The sequence below is a fragment of the Emydura macquarii genome, unplaced genomic scaffold (assembly GCF_026122565.2).
Source record: "Emydura macquarii macquarii isolate MOO-44397 ecotype Brisbane River unplaced genomic scaffold, CSIRO-AGI_Emac_v2 contig_1043, whole genome shotgun sequence".
Taxonomy (NCBI): domain Eukaryota; kingdom Metazoa; phylum Chordata; order Testudines; family Chelidae; genus Emydura; species Emydura macquarii.
In genome coordinates, this window is record NW_027131180.1 from 1,670,653 (window position 1) to 1,692,253 (window position 21,601).

At 38.1% G+C, this 21,601-nt stretch overlaps 1 protein-coding gene across 2 annotated transcripts in view; it reads left to right on the plus strand.

Moving 5' to 3' along the window:
• The window catches only part of CNKSR2 (connector enhancer of kinase suppressor of Ras 2), a 330,096-nt gene that overhangs the window by 221,407 nt on the left and 87,088 nt on the right, over positions 1–21,601 (plus strand). For both annotated transcript variants that reach the window (XM_067545020.1, XM_067545021.1), the window contains 2 exons: positions 18,993–19,041; positions 19,846–20,018. In XM_067545020.1, coding sequence (XP_067401121.1) covers positions 18,993–19,041; positions 19,846–20,018 — 222 coding nt within the window. The remainder of the gene's footprint in view (positions 1–18,992; positions 19,042–19,845; positions 20,019–21,601) is intronic.

Here is a 21,601-nt window from a genome sequence, read left to right on the forward strand (position 1 = left end):
ATGAGTAGACTGAAGAAATAACTGTAGAATTCCAGTCATGTGCAAAGCCACAAGAGTCTCATAGGCTCCAACATTGCCTGTAGCCAGGGCACATGGCTGTTTGGTCCAGGTCTCTACCAGTTTCCTCAAACAGTTTGCTATAATGTAGAAGCACATCTCCCTTTTGGGGTGGAAGAAATATGCTTCCAACCTCTGCCTGCCAAGGATAAGAATCTGAGTGATATTGTACACCGTCTTTCCTTGTACTATAGTTCTTATCATCTTACATTATACTAACCACAAAGCCACTAATAATAAAGCACATATGGCATACGTGAAGAGTTTAGAACATAAATATTAATTACATTGATAAGTAATGTCTCTGAGATAATTTTAGCTTTAGTGCGTGAACAAAATCACACCATCTTAGAACAAACAGTATAGACTCATAAACTTTAAGGTAAGAATGGATCATCATGATCATCTATTCTGATCTACTGCACTTTGCAGGCCAGAGACCCTCACCCACCCCCTTCTGTAATAGACCTTTAACCTGTGTCTAAGTTACTGAAGTCAAGCTACAGAGAATCCACCATTTACATTAGTTAAAACCTACAAGTGACCTGTGCCCCATGCTCTAGAGAAAGGCGAAAACCCCCGGGGTCTCTGCCAATCTAACCCAGGGGAATATGATCCCAATATAGTGATCACTTAGACCCTATAACATGTGGGCAAGACCCATTAGGCAGACATCTAGGAAAGAATTCTCTGTAGTAACTCAGAGCCCTCCCCATCTAATGTCCCATCATTGGCAACTGGAGATATCTGCTGCTATCAGTCGCAGATTGGCTACATTCCATTGTCGGCAACCTCATCATACCATCCCCTTCATAATTTTATCAAGCTGAGTCTTGAACCCAGTTAGGATTTTTACCCCCACTGCTCCTCTTGGAAGGCTCTTCCAGAACTTCATTCCTCTGATGATTAGAAACCTTCACCTAATTTCCAGCCTAAACTTGTTGATGGCCAGTTTATCTCTTTTTATTCTTGTGTCCATGTTGGCACTTACCTTAAATAACTCCTCTCCCTCCCTGGAATTTATCCCTCTGATGTATTTATAGAGAGCAATCGTAGCTCCCCTCAACCTTCTTTTGGTTAGGCTAAACAAGCCAAGCTCTTTGAATCTCCTCTCAAAAGGTAGGTTTTCCATTCCTCGGATCATCCTAGTAGCCCTTCTCTGTACCTGTTCCAATTTGAGTTCATGTTTCTTAAACATGGGAGACCAGAATTGCACACAGTATTTCAGATGAGGTCTAACGAGTGCCTTATATAATGGTACTAACACTTCCCTGTTTCTGGTTAAGCAGATTATTTGGAGAAACAAAGAGATGATAAAACTGTTGCATATATCTTATCCTGTATCTCTTCATGGCAGTTGAGAGAGAGGCTGAGATGCTTGTCTGTTGGTATCTGGCACTGAACTCTCCATGAATGGAGACACGACTTTGTCAGTAGAGGCTCCCATGCTATTGAATTTGCAATCCTTGGCAGTCTGACAGAACCCAAATTTGTCAAACTGTAGAGTGGGATGCAAGACTCTTTCAATTATTTGAATGAGAATTTTGTTTTATGTTCCCTAATATGTTTACTGTTGCGAATATTTCAGCAGTAGTGTTTTCTTTTTTTTTTTTTTTTATGCTACCTCAGCATTGAAATGGATGGCTTAGCTATGGTAAGGCAATTATCAAACTAGAGTTCAAGTGCCCTGTTTTAAAATTTGGAATTAAGTGGGTCCAGCTGAAGAGGCAAAGATGAGGTAAAAGCGGGTCCAGTAAAATACACTCCTGCATCTTGTAAACAAAGGGAAGGCAACAAACAGGGTGGAATTATTTTCTAAAGCGAGATCAGAATTTAATTATTTTTTAGACACAGGCAACACACTCTTATACTCCAAAGAAAAAATACCAAAAGAAACGGATGGATTGCTATTGCCAATGATGGGGTAAAAGGTGGTAAAGCTAAGGCCATGTCTACAATACAAAATTATGTCAACCTAACTTACCTTTAACTTACAACCACTGCAGTTATTAAATTGCTTGTGCATGTGCACACTTGGTTCCTTGTGTCAGTGGTGCATGTCCTCACCAAGAGCACTTGTATTGATTGTATTGTCAGTGTGGGGCAGTATGGGATGGTTCCTGAAGGCCAGTAATTACATCAATCATGTGTCTACGCCACTTGGGGAGGTGGTGTTTCTAAATCTATGTAGATTACGTTGGCAGAGCCAAATTTAAGTGAAGACGTTTCCACAGATAGGTTGATGCAAGGCAGTTGACATTGACCTAACTGTATAGGGTAGACCAAGCCTAAGACCAGAAAGTAGATTAAGGTGTTTGATTGGCCTAATGGAAAAATAATCATACATTAGAGAAAATATCAGAGAGGGAAGTGAACAAAGTGATGAGCGATATCACTGTCAAAGACACAGAATGTCATGAATCCTAATAATCTTGCTAGAGAAGAAAGTTGGAAATACCTCAGGAGCCCATGGAAAGTTAAGGGTGAACAATAAATGGTAGTTTAATCAGTGAAAAAAATTGTTTTATATTGTCTTATTTAAGACTTTTGATTCAGTTATAACATTACTGCTTAGCTCAAGCCAGCTTGTGTACAACAGTCCTCTCAGTAACCTGTTCTGTAGGTTCTACCCTTGGCATGTCTTGGAGAGAAAACTTTAGACCAAGCAATTGTGACAACTGATTTATGACTGGTCTTGTGTTTTGCCAAAGTATTAATATTTTGTCCTTTTTTGTGCTAAATTAGTCTGATTAATTTCACTTATTCCTGCATTGTGATCTCAGAGTGTCTGCCATTCATATCTATTCAAAGCTAAAGAACTCCTCCCTGTGTTGTAGGGTGAATCTCCCTTTCAGTGAAGCACTCATCCAAACTTTCCTTTGCGTTGAGAAAATGTGTCAAAGATTGAGGTTCTTCCCTAAGACACTGATGAATTGCTTGACATAAATGCATCCATTAGTTTCAAAGACTACTGTCCTAGGGTTCTTAACCACACTAGTAGAGAAGAGTAATAGAACGAGGTGTTACTGCTGTTCATTATTTTAGTATACTGTAGCCATCAAAGGTATTCCAGGCACTCCACAAAAGTCACTCAGAATGACCCGATTTTAAATTAATTGGGGGTGCCACCTAATTTATGAGAATTCAGTCCCATGCTGCTGTTGACATAAAAAAACTGTTCCTATTTCCTGTTTGCATGCGCTTCCATAGATTGATATATTATAAAGCCAGAAAGGACCATTTTGATCATCTAGTGTCACCTCCTGCATAACACAGACCATAGGAATTCCCTAAATTAATTCTTACTTGAACTACAGCATATCTTTTAGAAAAAATTAAGTCATGGTTTTAAAAGCTCCAATGATGAAGAATCCACCACAATGTTTACTAAGCTGTGCCAATGGTTTATTTCCCTCTCTGTTGAAAGATTGTATGCCTTATTTCTATCCTGAATTTGTCTAGCTTCAGCTTCCTGCCATTGGATTGTATTATATCTTTTTCTACTAGATTAAAGAGTCCTTTCTTATCAAATTTCTGTTCCACATGTATAGGTGCTTTAGACTAACCAAATTACCTATATCCTTCTCTTTGATGAGCTAAATAGATTGAACTCCTTGAGTCTGTCACTATAAGGCATGTTTTCTAACACTTCAGTCATTTTCATGGCTCTTCTCTGAACCCTCTCCAATTTATCAACATCCTTCTTGAATTGTGGGCACCAAAACTGGACACAGTATTCCAGAAGTGGTTGTGCCAGTGCCAAATACAGAGGTAATATAACCTCTCTAGTCATATTAACTACTGTTCTACTCATTCATCCAGAGATCATCGGGGTGATTTATACAAGATTTCCAACAGAGGATAATCAGGTCCATAGACTATTTTGTATCCTTTGTGAAACTATTTAGACGTTGTACATAATAAAAAATTAATAACAAAAGTACTGAAAATATAATGTAATGAATCGGGTGACATTCACACTTTAAGGTCTATTGATTTGTGGCTTTCCTGTGTACACAAACACTTTGGGAAACCAGCACAATGTTTTTTAAATGATTAAGTTTTTCTAAGCGCTGCTCCTGGGATATATCTTTGAAGATTTTTCAGTCTGAGTCCCAGCAGCAATACCAGTACTCCTAACGCTACATCATTTTCTTGTCCACAGTAGACACAACCCCCCAAACCATCAATCAGCATTGCAGGTGTTTTACTGTCTGCACTGTAAGGAGGAAAACTGTTCTTTTGCACTGGTGGGTTTGGGGAAAGGAGAGTGTGATGAGTATCTGCTTGAACTAGGAAGGAGGATATTGGCTTTTGCTTTGTTGCTTAGCATCCTACTTTATGACTCAGCCACTTCATTTCTGCTCTTGCATTTGTGAAAAATGTAAATATTGATTAAACACCAGAAAGCGATACTGTTTTTAATATGCTGATAATTTCCTTTTGTCCCCTTTTCAAATATTCATCTTTACTCTGACACTCATTCTAACCAGGTAGGATTTCTGACTCCAGGGAATTTTTAGTTGAGTACTGTAACTCGGGGATCACTACTGCAAGCTCATGATTGAAAAAAAATGTTCATGTTACCTTTCTCCACACTCTAGGATGTTCTGTTTCACTTTGAATTTAAAGGAAATTCTATCAGGGTAACAGAAGGCAATGTGGTTTTTATCCTGGAATGACCAGTTCTCTTACCACCTTAACTCATGGGAGAGGAAAAATTATGTGATATGATTTTAATTATATTTATAATGTCAGAGTTATTCTATATTTATAATGGATGAGTTACAGATACTTAAATGCTCTTTCCCTGTGGAATGTGGAAACTTTCCCTGCGTTTAAGAGTCTCTTATTTCCTTGGGACTAGGACTACCTGACTTCAGCACTGATGTGTGCAGCTATTACTACAGCTATTCCTGGCAATATAATGCAATGAGAAAGAAGCACAAAGAACCACTTGCTGGAAATGTCATTTTAGTCCTGAAGGGTATGAATTCAGTGAAATCTCCAACTCTTGGAACTAATTATAATGACACATACTTGGTAACATAACCAGCAGAAATAGGTTCTCTCATGATGAACAGTACAAAGAAATTTGATTAGCTGGACAAACAGCAAGATTGTTGTTAAATTTACTTATTCAGAAGATGAGCAAGAGAACAGTATGCTAATTGTAAATGTCCTCTCCATCAGATCCTTTGGTATAAGTCTGCCACTCTTAGAGGCTACTCCATGCTGATTGCCTATTCATCAAAGTCCATTATAAACTCCTTCCTCATAACCCTAGAAAACATTTGGTTCCTATTAAAATGAGAGCGCGGTCTTGCAAATAAGTCCATTAATATGTTTCCTCTGTATTGCTGCTTGTTTTTTCACTAGAAACTTAATTTAATTTTGAAAGTCAAAGTGGATGCTTTGTATTGCCGGTCTTATTCGTATAGCGTATATTCCGAAGTGTTCAAGTGAGAGTAGTTTACAATGATGTATTTTTCTGGCATTCAAAACCCTAGAGCAAAATTCTGCCCTCGTTACTTTGTGGCACAGACAGGTACAAGGGGAATGATAGCCCCCAAACAGAGTGCATGCAGGCTGAATGATGACTGAGAGAAATCTGGCTGGGGTAACATGCCCAGAAACATTCCTTGCTGCTGCTGCTGCAAAAGTAGCTGTGTGTACAGTCCTGTCATAAACACCAACTAGCACTTGTAGTATGTGTGCAGGAAACCGATGGCTTTGTCCACAGCCCTCAAGACTCTTCTGACTGGCATATGATTTAGTGAGTCTCATGCTCAGGAAACCTCTTAGGTTGGAATCTTTCTCAGTTGCTGTGAAGGGAGAAGGGTAAGAGGCATCCCTTGCACCCACTCTGTGTTGCCAACTCTCATGATTTTATCACAAGTCTTGTGATATTTAATATTTTTCTAAAAGCCACAGCTCTTGGAATCTGGTGACTACAGGAGGGCCTCACCTTTTCTTTTCTTTTCTTTTTTTTTTAAACAAGTTTCTAGCACTCATAGTTGAGAGAAACTTGAGAACAGGAACCCTAAAGGCTCAAATATGAAGGCAAATAATTATTAATTTCATGATTTCTAAACCAATCTCTGTCACTTCCAAGTAATACATCCGCAACTTGTAGCAAAAATTCTTGTTGTTAGTCCCTAAGTTCATGACCTTGCACTTTGCACTATTAAATTTCATCCCATTTCTATTATTCTAGTTTCAAGGTTGTCCAAATCTTCTTGTATGATTTTCCAGTCCTCCTCCATATTGGCAATACCTCCCAACTTTGTGTCTGCAAATTTTATTAGCACACTCCCACTTTTTGTGCTAAGGTCAGTAATAAAAATTCAAAATAAGATATGTCCCACTAGTAACCTCCCTCCAGCATGACAATTCACCTTTCAGTATGACTCATTGTAGTTATCCCTTATCCACCTTTCAGTTCTCATATTTATCTTCAATTTAATTAATAATTTCCCATGTGGGACAGTATCAAATGTCTTACTGTAATCCAGGTAGATTAGATCCACTGCATTTCCTGTGTCTAACAACTCAGTTATCCTTTAAAAGAAGATCAGGTTGGTCTGGCTTGATCTACCTTTGTAAAACCATGTTGTATTTTATCCCAATTCCCATTAACCTCTATATCCTCAATTACTTTCTCTTTCAAAATTTGTTCCAAGACCTTGCATACAACTGAGGTTAAACTAACAGGCTTGTAGTTTCCCAGATTACTTTTTTCCCTTTCTTAAAAAATAGGTACTACATCAGTAATCCTGAAGTCATAGGGTAAAACCCTGAGTTTGCAGATTCATTAAAATCGCTGTTGGGCTTGGAATTTCATGTACCTGTTCCTTTAATATTCTTGGATGGAGATTACCTCCCCCTCCCCACCCCCATTTAGTCCCATTAAATTGTTTGAGTTTGACTGTCACCTCAGATGTGATAATTTCTTTCATATCCTCATTTCCACTAGCCACCCTGCCACGACACCTAAACTCCTCATTACCCTTATTAAAAACTGACGCAAAATATTTGTTTAGGTTTTAGGCCATGCCTAGACTATCTTTAATTTCCACCCCATCCTCAGTGCTTCAGAGGTTCCATATCTTCTTTCCTTATTTTCTTTTTCTTTATATGGCTATAAAACCGTTTTACTATTGGTTTTAATTTCATTTGCAAGGTCCAACTCTGCTTGGCTTTTGGGAATTCTCCCTATGCTTTCTGACCTGCAAGAAGTAGTTTTCCTTGCTGACCCATCCCATCTTCCATTCTTTGTAGGCTTTCTGCTTTCTTTTAATCACCTGTTTTTAGATGCTTGCTCATCCAGGTTGGTCTGCAACCCTTCATTACAAATTTCTTCCCTTTGCTTGGGATGCTGGCTTCAGATAGCTTCTCCAACTTTGACCTAGAGTAATTCCAAGCCTCCTCTACCTTCAGATCCTTGAGTTCTTTAGTCCAGTTCACTTCCCTAACTACTTCCCTTAATTTTTTAAAGTTAGCCCTTTTGAAATCAAGGACCCTAGTTGCTAATCTATTTTTGTTTATCCTTCTATTTATTTTAAACTGAATTAGCTCATGATCACTCAAACTAAGCTTGTCCCCTACAACCAGTTTTTCTATGAGGTCCTCACTACTCACCAATACCAAATCTAAGATGGCATCCTCTCTTGTTGGTTCAGTGACTGTTTTATGAAGAAATCTGTCAGCTATCCAGGAAAATCTGGACCCTACTATGATTAGTAGCACTTGTCATCCAGTATATACCTGGGAAGTTAATCACACAATTCCCAGTAATATTGTTTGATTAAAAACATTAAAAAGGTTTCTATCCATATCCAAATCGGATCGCAGGGAAGGTGCCCAGTAGTCTAAGGAACTTGCACTAAACTACATGTCAGAAAACTGTGAATTTTAGTCTTAGTTCTTCCTCTGATTGTCAATATTTCTCTGCCCTTCACAACCTTTATTTTGAACCAAGGGATAATGCCGCTGTCTTGCAAGGGGTAATTGGCATTCGGTCATAAGACAATAGAGAGATGAACAAGTAACTTCAGAACAATTAGACAGACGCTGGGGCAATTGTTAGAATGACTTTGTAGCAAAACCTTGTATTTAGAAGTGCATTTGGACATAGTGTTTGTATTTGTTTTACTGTTGCATATTCTTTGTATTTTGGTTAATGTGTGCTGCCCCTTTAAAAACAGGGTGTGGCACATCACTGTAGTGTGTGTGAGACCAAGAGCCCTGGGTAGGAGAGTGGAAGGCCCTGCTCTGTAAACTCCAAAAAAGGTCAGAGCTTGATTTAATAAATGTATCTTTCCAGACAGCAAGCCTCATTCCTGAAGATGTAACCTTAATAGAACAATGCAAATAACTGACTTTTCAGTCCACTGGCAGTTCCAGGGAGAAAAAAAAAAAATCTGTTTGGGTCTAACCGAATCCAAAAATTGCAATTACAAATATAGATATAGATATATAAAAAAATTTGGTGGATTGTTTTGTTAACCCAGAATGGGTTTTCAAGGAGGCGGGAGGCCACCCTTATAATTTTTAGCCTAGTAGTTAGGGCATTGACCTGGGGTGTGGGATAGTGGGGCTCAGTTATCCTTCTAGCTGATGTGGAGAAGGGATTTTGCCAGGCACATCTGGAATTTAAACTGTAAAGTACAAGGAGGTAATCTTGTGCCTGAAGAGTAATAATTTGGATTTATAATTGTTTTGAGTCCCCTGCCCTCTCTTATTGAACCTGCAGTATGTAACTGTCCTAATGTCCTTGGGGTTGGGTTTTCACAATAATCTGGAATAACCGTACAGTTTTCTCAGCTTTTCCTATAGGTGCCAACTGGATTTTTGTTGACTAAGAAATTTTTTAGCAACTTCTAATGCTGTTATCATGATGTGAGAGGTCCCATATCCATCCTTCTTGAACTCTCTCTTATACTGGTAGCTCTTTGTCAGATCCTTCAAATTCTAAGATACACAGTGATTCCTTACCTCAAATTTAGTATAGGCTGCTGGAACATCAGTTTGTTAGATTTCAATTTACAGACTGTACAAATGAATGATTTAAAGTTTATTTAAATAAGACTTTCTTTAAAATATATAGACCTAAATTACCATCAAGATGTAAACAGTGACTCTTCCAGCTGTTGAGAGAAAATAAATTCTTCTGCACTCTTAACCTGGTTTCTCTTCTGACCATGTGCACATACACATATACACATGGCTTGATCTTGCAAAGTGGTAAGCATCATGGTGTGAATCCACAAAGGGACTTGGGTGTTGTGACAAATACCCAAGTTTCAGATGCCCAGGAAATCACAGGAACAACAGTGGGATCCACGAAGCCTGAGTTAGGCACCCTATACAGTGAATGGGGAGAGAGAGGTACCTTAGAATGGGATCGACACAAGCCAGCAACTTAGGTAGGGAGCTCCCCTAAGCTAGCCAATGGGTGTTGTTGATAAGAGGGCTGTGTCCTTAGCCCTGCTCCTCTCATGGAGGTGAGCATCTAAGTCTGGGCAGCAGAGTCTGCTCTGCCTGTGAACTCCTTTCCTAGAGTCAGGAGGATTGGGCACCTAAGTCATTTCTTTTGAGAATGAATTGGGCGCCTGCCGAATTCCACACTAAATGGCTAGTGGAGGAGGAGATAGTGCCACTTCCCACCTTATACATTTTAGCCCAGTGGTTAGAACACTCACCTGGGATGTGGGCGACCCAGATTCAAATCACCCCTCCTTCTGACAATGGAGAAAGGATTTGAATAGGAGTCTCTCACCTTCCAGGAGAGTTCTCTAATCGCTGAGCTATGGGCTATTCTAATGTGGGGCTCCTTTAGTCTCTCCTGTTGAAGCTGTTCCATCATGTATAAATAATTAGAGAGTCATTGGAGCAAGGGACTGGGCCCTGGGCTCCTGGTGAGTGCTCTAATGACCAGGCTATACAGTGCTTCTCACTCACTCTCTCTCTCTGCCCCAGTGTCTCTTTAAGTATGAGAGTCATTGGGCCAGAGAGAATGACACTCGAGCCTGGTGGTTAGGACACCCACCTGGAAGCCCCAGGGTTCAATCAGCTGCTCCAATGACTCTCTATTGATACACCATGGAACAGCTTCAACAGGAGAGATGGAGGGAGCCCCACATTGGAATTTCCCATAGCTCAGTGATTAGAGCTTTCTCCTGGGAGGTGACACCCCCCTGGTCAAACTCTTTCTCTTCATCAGGCAGAGTGGGGATCTGAATCTGGGTCCCCCAAGCTACATTCTCTAATCAGTGGCTTAATGGGTACCATCCACCCAGTGTTTTGTTGGGACTCAATCTGGTATATGGCATCTGAGTACACCAACCAGATCAGGCCCAGTGCATGAGTTAGATGCTCCTAACCCAGTTCCTGGATTGCTCTTGGGCTTAGGCAAGAGATAGGTATCCGCATGCCAAGAGGGAGGCAGTATTGGCATGTGGATGTCCAGAAGCAGAAATGTAGGTGCTTAGGAAACTTCTACAGCAGAAATTTTAGGTGCCAAGTGAGTTTAGGCACCTGTAGGGTTAGGCAATAGCCAAGTGGATAGCACTGGTGAGGAAAACTGAGACTTAGGTGTCTAAGTACCTTTGTAGCCTCTCTAAAGCAGCAAAATAGTTAAGCACATGCTTAACTTTAAACATGCAAGTCATCCCTTTGAAGTCAATGTTAATAATATAAAATGAGAAAATATTTAGTATTCTGACTTTCAGGGTTTAATATTTACAGCTATACAAACTAAAATTATGGTGTGATATCACACACACACACAATATCACTGAATATTCACTCTAAACATGATTAAACATTTCCCTCTCTTCACAAAAGAATAAATATAGTAGGTTTCAAGTCCCTGATGACTTCTTTGTGTTTTCCTACACAAGGGTTTTTTGCATTGGTGTAGCTACACTGATGTAGCTTTTGAAACCCAGAAAAGCTACACTCCTGTGCAAATCATTCTTTACACTGGTACAGTGCATCTTTGCTAGGTGTTTACACTTCTGCAGCTACATCAGTGTACCTACCTTAGTGCAGAAATTTCCACTGTAGTCAAGCCCTTAGAAGCCATCTTTTCAAACATCAGTCACCCCATAAAGAGAGAGGGAGGGAGGAAAAGCTCCTGGAGTATCTTAGATATGGCTTCAATAGTAAAAATCCCCTAAAAGTTCCAAATACATTTCCATTAATTATTAAACTTCATTCCCTCTACAAAGCATTAAAAAAAAACCTTAATTATCATCTTCCGCAGAAATTTTCTGAGGCAAAGAGTCACATGTACACAAAGTTACATTTTAAAATTATAATAGTGTAGAACTTTACCTAAATAAATTCTACCCATCACCTGTCTATTTCTTTAGTTGCAGTCTATACTCCAATTAGAAGCAATTCAGTCAATCTAGAATCAAAGTGAAGAATTCTTTTCTTCTCTCTCTTTTCTGAGTTCCCAAATGCTGCCAGTCACAACTCCAAAACACTAGGGACAGGCTAACCAAGAAAGTAAACAAGCCCAAATGCTGTTAGTGAATTAAAAAACCAACAACTTGCAAATATTTGTGTATCTAGAATAGTGGCCGGGGGGCAGGACTTATTCTATTACTGGCAAGAGGGGTTAGGGAGGGCACAAGAGGAAAATTTTGGGGACAACTGGAACTTCCTCCTTTGCCTTGCTGTTTTTCACAGCCTCTCTTATTCATGAATTTGTGAACATTCTGGAGAGGTAATATTTATTCATCAAAATGTGTTTAGTAAGCAAACATAATAAAAACAAGCATGAATAATGTTCTTCTGTTCATTCACACTAGGAGAGCTCCAGCAGCTGTTTTGTAAGCTCTTTGTGGAATGGGAGATGGAAAGAGAAATAAAAATAAAGCTTTTAAAAAAAGCAACATTAATGAGGTGGTGTGGTGGAAAATGATTGCAACCACGTAGGCTTGAACAGGGCTGTTTAGTCTGTCAGCACTTCATAGTTAGGGATTAACCTGGTTATCAGTCTGTGTGCTGGAGGGCAGCCAGGCTAGGAAGAGAGGAGAATAACTACACGGGAGCATATGCCCACTTGTATCCTCTGGAATGGTAGTATCAGAGGTGTATGCTGTGCTATGCATTTAGAAGACAATCTGAGAGGTTGGAGAGAATGGGCAGGAGTGACAGGCAGCAGTTGCACCAGACAAGGAAAGCAGGGCTACAGCAGCAGCCAGTAGTTTCCTCCATGCTGACATCAGTGAAGTGATGGTGCTGGGTCAGTGCATGCACGTCAGAGAACAACGAGCATCAAGACAGGATACTCCAGGAGAGTATGCAAATATTGGAGACATGTCACAGTTCAAGACAACTATGCCTGGATTCCCCCTCAGTGATTCAGCAAGGCATCCATTATCTGGTTGCCTTTCCTGGGTGGAGACATGCGTCTCTCTCCCTTCTGATTGGCGTATTTCCAGACTGCGCAGTTCTCTACCTTCACTGTGTTATTCCCAGCACGGAGATTGCCCTAGAATACCTGCTTGCTTTCTCTTCAGAGATGGATAACAGTGTAGTTATAAATTACCACACAGCTCTTTCTAAGCAAGCCTACTTTATTCCAAAGGTACAGAGCATCACAGAGAAAACATATTAAACACAATAAAAGAACCTACACACATGCTTATAAGCCTAGCAGGTGGTTTCATCAAATGGGCTCTGGCAACTGCAGTCTTCTAATAACCCACCTTAGGGGCATCCTTGCAAGTTCATCAGTGCTTCAGGTCAGAACAAGCACACAGATTTATGAGGCTTCAATAGACCAAGTCCTTCCAGTAGACCAAGTCCTTCCAATCCTCCCCTAGGAATTGGGCCCTCCGTAGACTATGGTTCCTGTCCATTTGCTAAATCAGGAAGAAGGCCCTGAATTAGTTTAAAACTCAGGCTTTAATCCAAAAGTCTTTCATTTGTCTGTTGGTCTCTGGAGTATACAATTTGAATGTCTATATGCAAATATCCCAGGAAGATGTAGTGGCTTTAAAGGCTGGTAATGGAGGATCATTAGCATCTCCCCTCCCTACTAGAGAAGGTATGTACAGTGCCACAATCACACATACACGATTACATTTTTAATGCAATGTACCCCAAAGGTGGTAACCCTAATTCAGTAAGGTTTATCTTAACACAGGCCTGGTCTACACTGGCAGGCAAATTTGGTGGCAGTTGACAGGAGTTACGTAAGCTTCGTAGAGTAGTTTACGTAACTTACAACGACTTCCTAAATTTCCTTCTCCGCGCCGTCTCCACTACGCTGCGCTGATGGGATATGTGTATCTGTTGATGCAGCGCTACGCTTTTTGGGGAGGTAGTTTTATTAAATCGACTTCCAGATCAATTAAGCAGGTCTTCACTTCCGCTCAGTCGATCCAGATAAATCGATCTGACACTGGCAAATTTGCCGCCATCAGTGAAGACATACCCTCAGTAAAGTTTATCTTAATTCAATAAAGTTTATTCAGGATAGTACAGGATATTGTCATTATGTCATAACGTGAACAAACTCCGATGAAAAATATCTCCTTGTGGTGCAAAGTTAGTTCCACTGAAATGGGAGACTAGTTATGTTCAAGTTTGTTTCCTTTCTGTCTGTTTAAAATTAAAATAGTAATTTCTAACATGTTATCAATGGTTAAAATAAAGTTGATCAAGTATAATATTTTAGTGCTTAAGCATGTGCTTAATTCCACTGAAGTTAAGCACACGAATAAGTGTTTTGTTGAACTGAAGCCTTAAATCTGTTGATGATGATGTGAGAATAGTCATATATTAGTCCTACTGTCAGCTGCACACATTTGCATTGCAATTAAGTAATTAAAATGAGTCTACAATGTAGAGTGTTTAGTTAAAGATTGGAAGATAATTGTAGAACATGATGCTTATCTCTAGCTCTAGTTTTAAGTGCCTTGAAGGTTAATTGTTTTATTGCCCTACAATAACTCTGCTTACAAAATTTGTAACTCATATCATTCATTCTTTCTATTTAGAAATATCAGTATACTGAAGATTTTTGAAATGTTGTGAGATGTAGATTTGCCAATTAAAAAGTTATAATTAATTTTTGATAGAAAGAGAGAGAGAGAGAGTTGGAACAGTGTAGTTTCACCATTAAAATCTACATAGTTAACAAATGCAGTGTGTGAACCATTTTTAAAGATTCTAAATATAAAAACTGTGTCTCGTTTTTTAAATTGGAAAAATCAAACCATTCTATATAATTATCAGGGAAACTATCCTGATGTTTGTTTAGCTTATTCAGATGTCAAGCACTACATCTTAAGTACAGTGTGCATCTGGGAAAAAGCTAAAAGGGAAAATGTTCCACTAAAAATAATTATTTTTAATTTTTTTCTGCTATTAATGCAAACCAAGTTTGGTGTAGACCAGAGGTAGTCAGTAGGCGGACTGTGGGACCACCAGATGCTTTTGAATTGACCATGAAATCTTTTATTTACTTATTATCATTATTGTTATTGCGGTGTGAAAAATGTTTCTCTGGAGTCTGGAACCGAACTATACCTTGACCAAGAAATTTGGGCTTTGACAAAAAATAATTTACTACCTCTTGTGTAGGCCAGACCATCCCCAGCATTGTCAAATTTCAAATTAATTAATTTTAACACTAATGACTATTTCTGAGAAACCAAAATTAAACAAACGCCCAGTTAGTAATTTTGGAAATTAACTACTAGGGGGAAATAGCTGCATATGAATTATCTACAGTTAGAGCCCAATCCTATGCAATCCATAGATAGCCCTTAAAGCATTTTAGTTTGCATTGTCTTTAGATGATTACATGCCTTAGAAAGAAAAAACATCTCTATGAGCTCTGTCTTTAATACTCTTAATATAGGTGTGTTTTAGTGGCTGCAGTTGCAATGGAAGCTATATCATTTAAAAAAAATTGTTTATAGTTTTATCTTTGATCTGGTTTGGGCATGTGTATGCTTCAGATGTTTTAGTCTATATTTCTAAAACAGGACACGGTCAATTATATGAACATCACAGGGTACGTTGACTCCATTCAAATCATTGAGTTTTAGGATAATGGAGGGAATTTTCAGTGTAATTATGACATGAAGTGAGGTGACCCTGCTTTTGGAATGGGAAGTTTTGCTAATTGAAGTTGTGCTGGATAGCATATCATTCATAATATGAAAAAACAGTTGAAACCTTTTCCATTAGCAACTATTTCTACTTGAGCTGAGATACCCTTTGTTTCATATTTACAATGGCAGTATATTTTCCATTCTGTCAGCTATGTTGAGTAATTAATAACTATGGTTAAGATTTTGTCACAGGTATTTTTAGTAAAAGTCATGGACTGGTCACAGGCAATAAATAAAAATTCACAGAAGCCCATAATCTGTCCCTGACTTTTACTAAAAAATACAGTGGCTCCAGCCCTGGGCGGCTGCTCCAGCCCCTGACCCAGCCCCTGGCAGCTGCTCCAGCCCTGGACCCAGCCCCGGGTGGCTGGCTGCTGCTCAAGCCACATCGCTCTGGTGGGAGCTGAAGCCAAAGACGTCACGGAGGACTGGCATCTGTGAAGTATCCTTCACTAATATACTAATAACTGTCTTTTTTGTGTGTGTGAAACCAATTTCCTTTTCAATGTCAGGATTGTTTTCAAAATGTGTAAGAGAGATGAATCCTTGAAAGCTGGGGCCAGTCACATATTTAAATACAGTAGGTGAAACTTAAGGTGTATTGGAATCAGTACTCTCCCTTGTACTCTCCCTTGTAGCTCATAAAAATATGTTGGTATCCAGTCTAATAAGCCAGTGATTAATAGATAATAATTTGCAGCAAATTGTGGGTTTGATACAGTGAAACTCTGGTGTTTTGCTTAACTCATAGGATCTAACGTTTTACCTTCATTGTTATATGTGTGTCATGTTCCAGACCTAAATAGAAAAAGGGAAGAACAGCTTGAGGGGGGGAAAAACAATTTCTAATAATTGGTGAGGAGCTGCAGTTAGATAGTTGATTGTATTCAGCAGCATCATGGGATTCTAATAATCACTGTGTCACCAGGCAACACCGCAGAGTAAATAAAGAAACAAACACTTTGTGAACTTGACCCTCATGCACTTTTTTGGAGTCATACATCTTGTGAGTGTGCAGCTGAGTCATGAGGTGCATTTATACATACCATTCTAAGTGAAACTGGAGCCAGTTTTATTCTTCATAGAACCAATCAAACAAATGTAAAATCTAAAATCTAAATAAGAAGGTAAATTAAGGCCTGATCCAAAAGCCCATTGAAGTAAATTGAAAGGCTTCCACTGATTTTAGTGAGCTTTGTACCAGGCCCTTAATTACTATCTCACTCAAAGTGCTAATTGAGAACATTGAATTGTAATAAAATCTTTCTGCTTTTCAGTGCAATATAATATATACAAAAATGGTTATTTACTTAAATTATTTGTGTTGCTTATTACCATTCTTACTATTTTGAGGTGATGAAGGTTGATGGCCCTTCATTAACATCTCCTCTAAAAAAGATTCAGTAGGATGGACACTCATTCCTGCAGAACACACTTAGATTAAACCTTCAAAATGGAAGCACTTTTATAGCTTTTATTTAAAAAGCAAAACAAAACATCTTTTTAAAGGTTTTAAGTACAACTTATGAGAAAATAAGCAAAACTTCTCCTTTCCAGTTTAGGTGAATTAATCATGAAAACATTTAATACACAATAATTAAATGAGATAAAATGGTGGGTTTTTGCACTGACAGCTGTTAGGGATTTCTTAAAAATATCAAAATGTCTACATTGAATTAAGGTAAAATTTGCAAAAGTGTCTAAATGACTTAGGAATACAAATCACTTACACACTTCTGAACGTCTCACCCTAAATCTTTCCTTCTAGGGAAATACAGGGATATTTAGTCCTGTCTAAATAGACGCATTGAACTTGACTCAGAATTGGAGTTTGTTACCTTTGATGAGGTGTTGCTAGCTGGGCCCAGCGGACTAGCACCATTAGAGGAAGAAAAGAGATGAGACAGTCAATCAGGAGAAGCTATCCCCACACTTACCATCAAAGGCAGAATGATTTCATGCAGGGTCCAATTGATTTTTCCAACATGGAACTCCCATTCTGTAATTGCTCATTCAGTTCCCCACACCCTACCCTACCCCATATATTCTGATGCCATCTAGGATCAGACGGGGTGGAGATAGGGATGATTGGCCTTCCCCAGTGCATTCTGCAGGGATCAGAATCCAGGTCTGCTGCTTAGTTTCATGATGTTACTGTTAATAACTGTTGTATTATTCATGCCCAGCTTGTGTGGCAGTGTTATTGATGGATACGGATTTAATTTGTTGTTTGAGAATTTGTCAGAACTCCTTCAGTTGAAGTTGAGTTGTCCCTTTCCCAGAGTGTGAACACGTGAGCTAAATCATGACTTATATGCAAGAAGTGGGAAAGAGAACTTGGATATGGAATTGACCTTAAAATAAAGAGAGCCTTGTAACATCACAGCCCACACTGCTGTGGGAAGGTTTATCTTATTAATTAGGAAAAGACTTCAACCCTCTGGGGCCATCAGTATTTTAACTTTGATTTATTCGTAATTAGTAAGACTAAGAGATGCCTGAAAATATTGATTTTTATATTGGCTAAATGAAAGTTGAGGTGACAGGTCTTTATACTCAGACACTCTTCTGTGAAATTTTTTGCTGTCACCAACAACATATTTAAGCTAAAATACAAGGCAACTAACACTTTATTATGCATGCTTTATTATTATTATTATTTATTATTTATTTACTGAATTATGGACAATTATTGGCATTTGAGTTTTATAGCAGAAGTGACCCTGTAGTGTGTTAATATATATTGAAGATCTTTATCTGATAGGCCCTAAGTACACAGAAAATTTCCATCTGACCTAATTTCTGTGCCAATACTTAAAATTGCTTGGGTTGGTCAGCTCATGGTTTCTATGTTCAGTCAGGACTAGGTAAAGGACAGAACTTTGTACGTCAAGGGTCTTTAGTTGTAGAACTGTCTCGTAGAGGAGATCTTCCTTATCTTTTGGGACATGATAATAATCATAGAATCATAGAAGATTAGGTTTGGAAGGGACCTCAGGAGGTCATCTAGTCCATCCTCCTGCTCAAAGCAGGACCAACCTCAACTAAATCATCCCAGCCAGAGCTTTGTTGAGGAGGGCCTTAAAAACATTTAAGGAGGGAGATTCCACCACCTCCCTATGTAACCCATTCCAGTGTTTCATCACACTCCTAGGCTCATTTATTTCAGCAGATTTCTCCCTGAGTTTTGTTTTTGGATCCCATTTTTTCATTCAGTTTTTCTCTCTCTCCCTCTCCCCTCCCCTTGGTTATTTATAAATAATATAAAATAGTATAGCAGTCAAAAGTTTGAACACTGAAGGCATCTCTAAGCAATATCTATCAAGTCCCAGCCAGATTTTTCTAGCACCATCAGAAAAATATTTTTTCATAAGGCATTGAAGTAAAAGAATAACACATACACTAAAATAAAAAATTATGATCAACTTGCCAATGGACCAACAAACAGAACTTCCCTCAGAGAAGCACTACCACATTAAATGAGAGAAAAATGTCCTATTAACACAAAACAGTGAAAAAAGTGTTTCTGAGAGAAACTTTAGTTCTAGTTGGCGAGTTGATTTTAATGTGCTGAATTGTTTTACTTCAATATCTTATGAAAATATGAAATAAAATTGTATTTTTCCACTGGTGGTAGAAATCTGTCTGGGGCTTTTTCTAGATTTTGCATGATGATGCCTTTGATGTTCAGAGTTTTGATTGCTGCTTTTATAAGAACTTATGAAGGGCTTGAAACACACTAAGTACATTGTTGGTTTTTCACTGCTTTTCTGTGTCTTCATTTACTTACAGACATTTCAGCAATCTTCTCTACAGCAGAAAACAAAAAAGAAAAACAAAGGTAAATGTTAAGTGGATACTTTTTTGAAGTGATGGTTGAAAGTAGAAATGTGAATATTACCGTTTAAAATATTGTAGTGTTTTACAGATTGCAATTTGGTAGCCTGAACCAAATATAGAGAGATCAGTTATCCATATGACTCTCCATCCATGATTAACTGCCCTTCTCTGATTCAGCACACCCTAACCATATTCAACAGTATTTTTTTTTACAAAGGTCTCAGCTTGTTACAGAATTTACCTTCATTTATGCAAGTTTTTGTGGATCTTTCAAATTTTAATAAAACTCTACTTGACAAAATATAGTCCAATATAACCCTATTTTAGTCTGTAATTATTATAATTCAATATATATTTTCAGCAGCCCCACCTGTATGTACATTCATATGTAGCCATTTGTCTGTGTGTTTATATATGTTGACATGAAATGAACTATCAAGATGTACACAGCATAAGTACCTACATAACAGTGTTTTTGTATACTTTCTCCTCCTTTCTTATAAAGCCTCTCTCCCTAGTTTTGTTGCATTCATTTATTGTATCTTGTCTCATGTGTAGATTATAAATTCTGTAGGATAAGGGAATATATCTACTTTTTTTTTTCTTTTGACATGCAAACTTTTTGTTACTTGATTAAAAAGAAGCAAAAATAATAATAAAGAAATTGCTATTGAAATGTTCTGTTAAGTTTGTAAATATGGACCACATCTTTAGACAAATTTAGCATTTTGTGGCTGATTGATTAAATGCATAATGTGAATTCTTTCACATCTACTCATTTTAATTTAACTATTGGCATTTTCAGCTCCTATTCCTGGTAAGAGCAAAAGGCGTATTTCCTGTAAAGATCTGGGCCGTGGGGACTGCGAGGGCTGGCTTTGGAAAAAGAAAGATGCCAAGAGTTATTTCTCCCAGAAATGGAAGAAATATTGGTTTGTTCTGAAGGATACTTCTCTATACTGGTATATCAATGAGGAGGTAAGAAACAGGCATATTCATTGCTCATCCTGTCTAATGCTAGTAAGTCTTACACTGTATTGTTGTCATAATTAGATGGAAGGTCAAATCCCATCCTGCAAACAAATGAGTGATTTTGTTCACCCAGATAATCTTATTGAAATCAGTAACATTATTTGGATGACACATATGCATCAGAGTTTGCAGGATGTGCCCTTTAAATTTTATCTTTGTAGCACAAGGAAAAATGTAACTACTCTTCTCTGTATTCGCATGTTCTTAAGAGTGTGTAATAAAGTTGTCATTCTCTCATGACAACATCACACAAATTTAGAAAAGCAAAGCTAGAGTCATTTGTCCCTGTCATGATAACTGAGAGGTGGCATTACAGCTTAATTTATGTAGCATTTGAGATACCTTATTTAACTGTAATAATAGAAATCTGTGGTGGTACTACTAAAAGCCACTGCAGTTATGCAAAATGCTTTCATTTTTCAAATTGTGTTCTCTGTTGATACATTGTATATAATTTGGATTATGATTTTGAGTGCTTAATTATATACTTATAACATTGGAAGAGCATCATTAGGCTGCTTAGGACTCTGATCCTGCAAAGTTCCCTCATTTATCTAATTTATTTGTTTCTTTGGAGGAATAACTGTTTTCTAAATCCTTTTTTGGTAGAGTGGACTCTTTGCCAGTGTGTGAAATATCAGAATTTTCTTTGGCAAATCCAACTTTTTTCTGAAAGGAGTTCTTTTTAGAAAACTGAGATAATCTTAAACTCTGATGGAATCTCATGTAGTAAAATATATTTACACCACGTGTCTGAATGGTTCCAAATCATCAACAACATCTGGATTCTGAGCACTCTGGGGTGGAGATGTTATTGTTTATTACTTGTCTGTACGGTGCTTAGCCCCAAGAGGCATTTTGGACATTTACATTATTCTTGTTATTTAAGACCATCGTAAAGTGTGGTGCCTTATATAAAAAATAAGCAACAAGAATAAGCAATATGTTCTTTTTTTTGATCTACAAATATACTCCTGTGACTAAGATAACTTTACTTTGTTTTCCAAGAAAATAACGTGCTTAAAGATACACAGTATTGCAGGATCTGTCCCTTCCATACATTTCCTTCCAAATTACTTCAGTTCTACTTTTCTCTGTAGATCTGTGCCATTTTAAAAAAAAAGCCATAATGGAAATTTAGAATATATTATAAATAATTTTTCTGACATGTCTTTAGTTCTTGCATTGAAAATTAATTATTTTAAGGGGTTACCATCAAAGGATATATACTAGATTGTATGCTTCTCATGACAGCAAATCAATAACTTCTATTTTATAGCAAAAACAGCGAGAGTTCTGTAGCACTTTAAAGACTAACAAATTTAATTTCTGCTGGCATAAGCTTTCGTGGGCTCCAGCCCACTTCCTCAGATGCAAGTGATAGAGATATACAGGAGGCAACATATATAGGAGGCAACATATACATATCCAAGGGAAGTGACAACAATGTCGGGGTTGAATGAAAGCAGGGTATTTGAGGCCTAAGTACAACCATTGAGTAGTGGGTGATAATGGGTGATCAGAGGTAA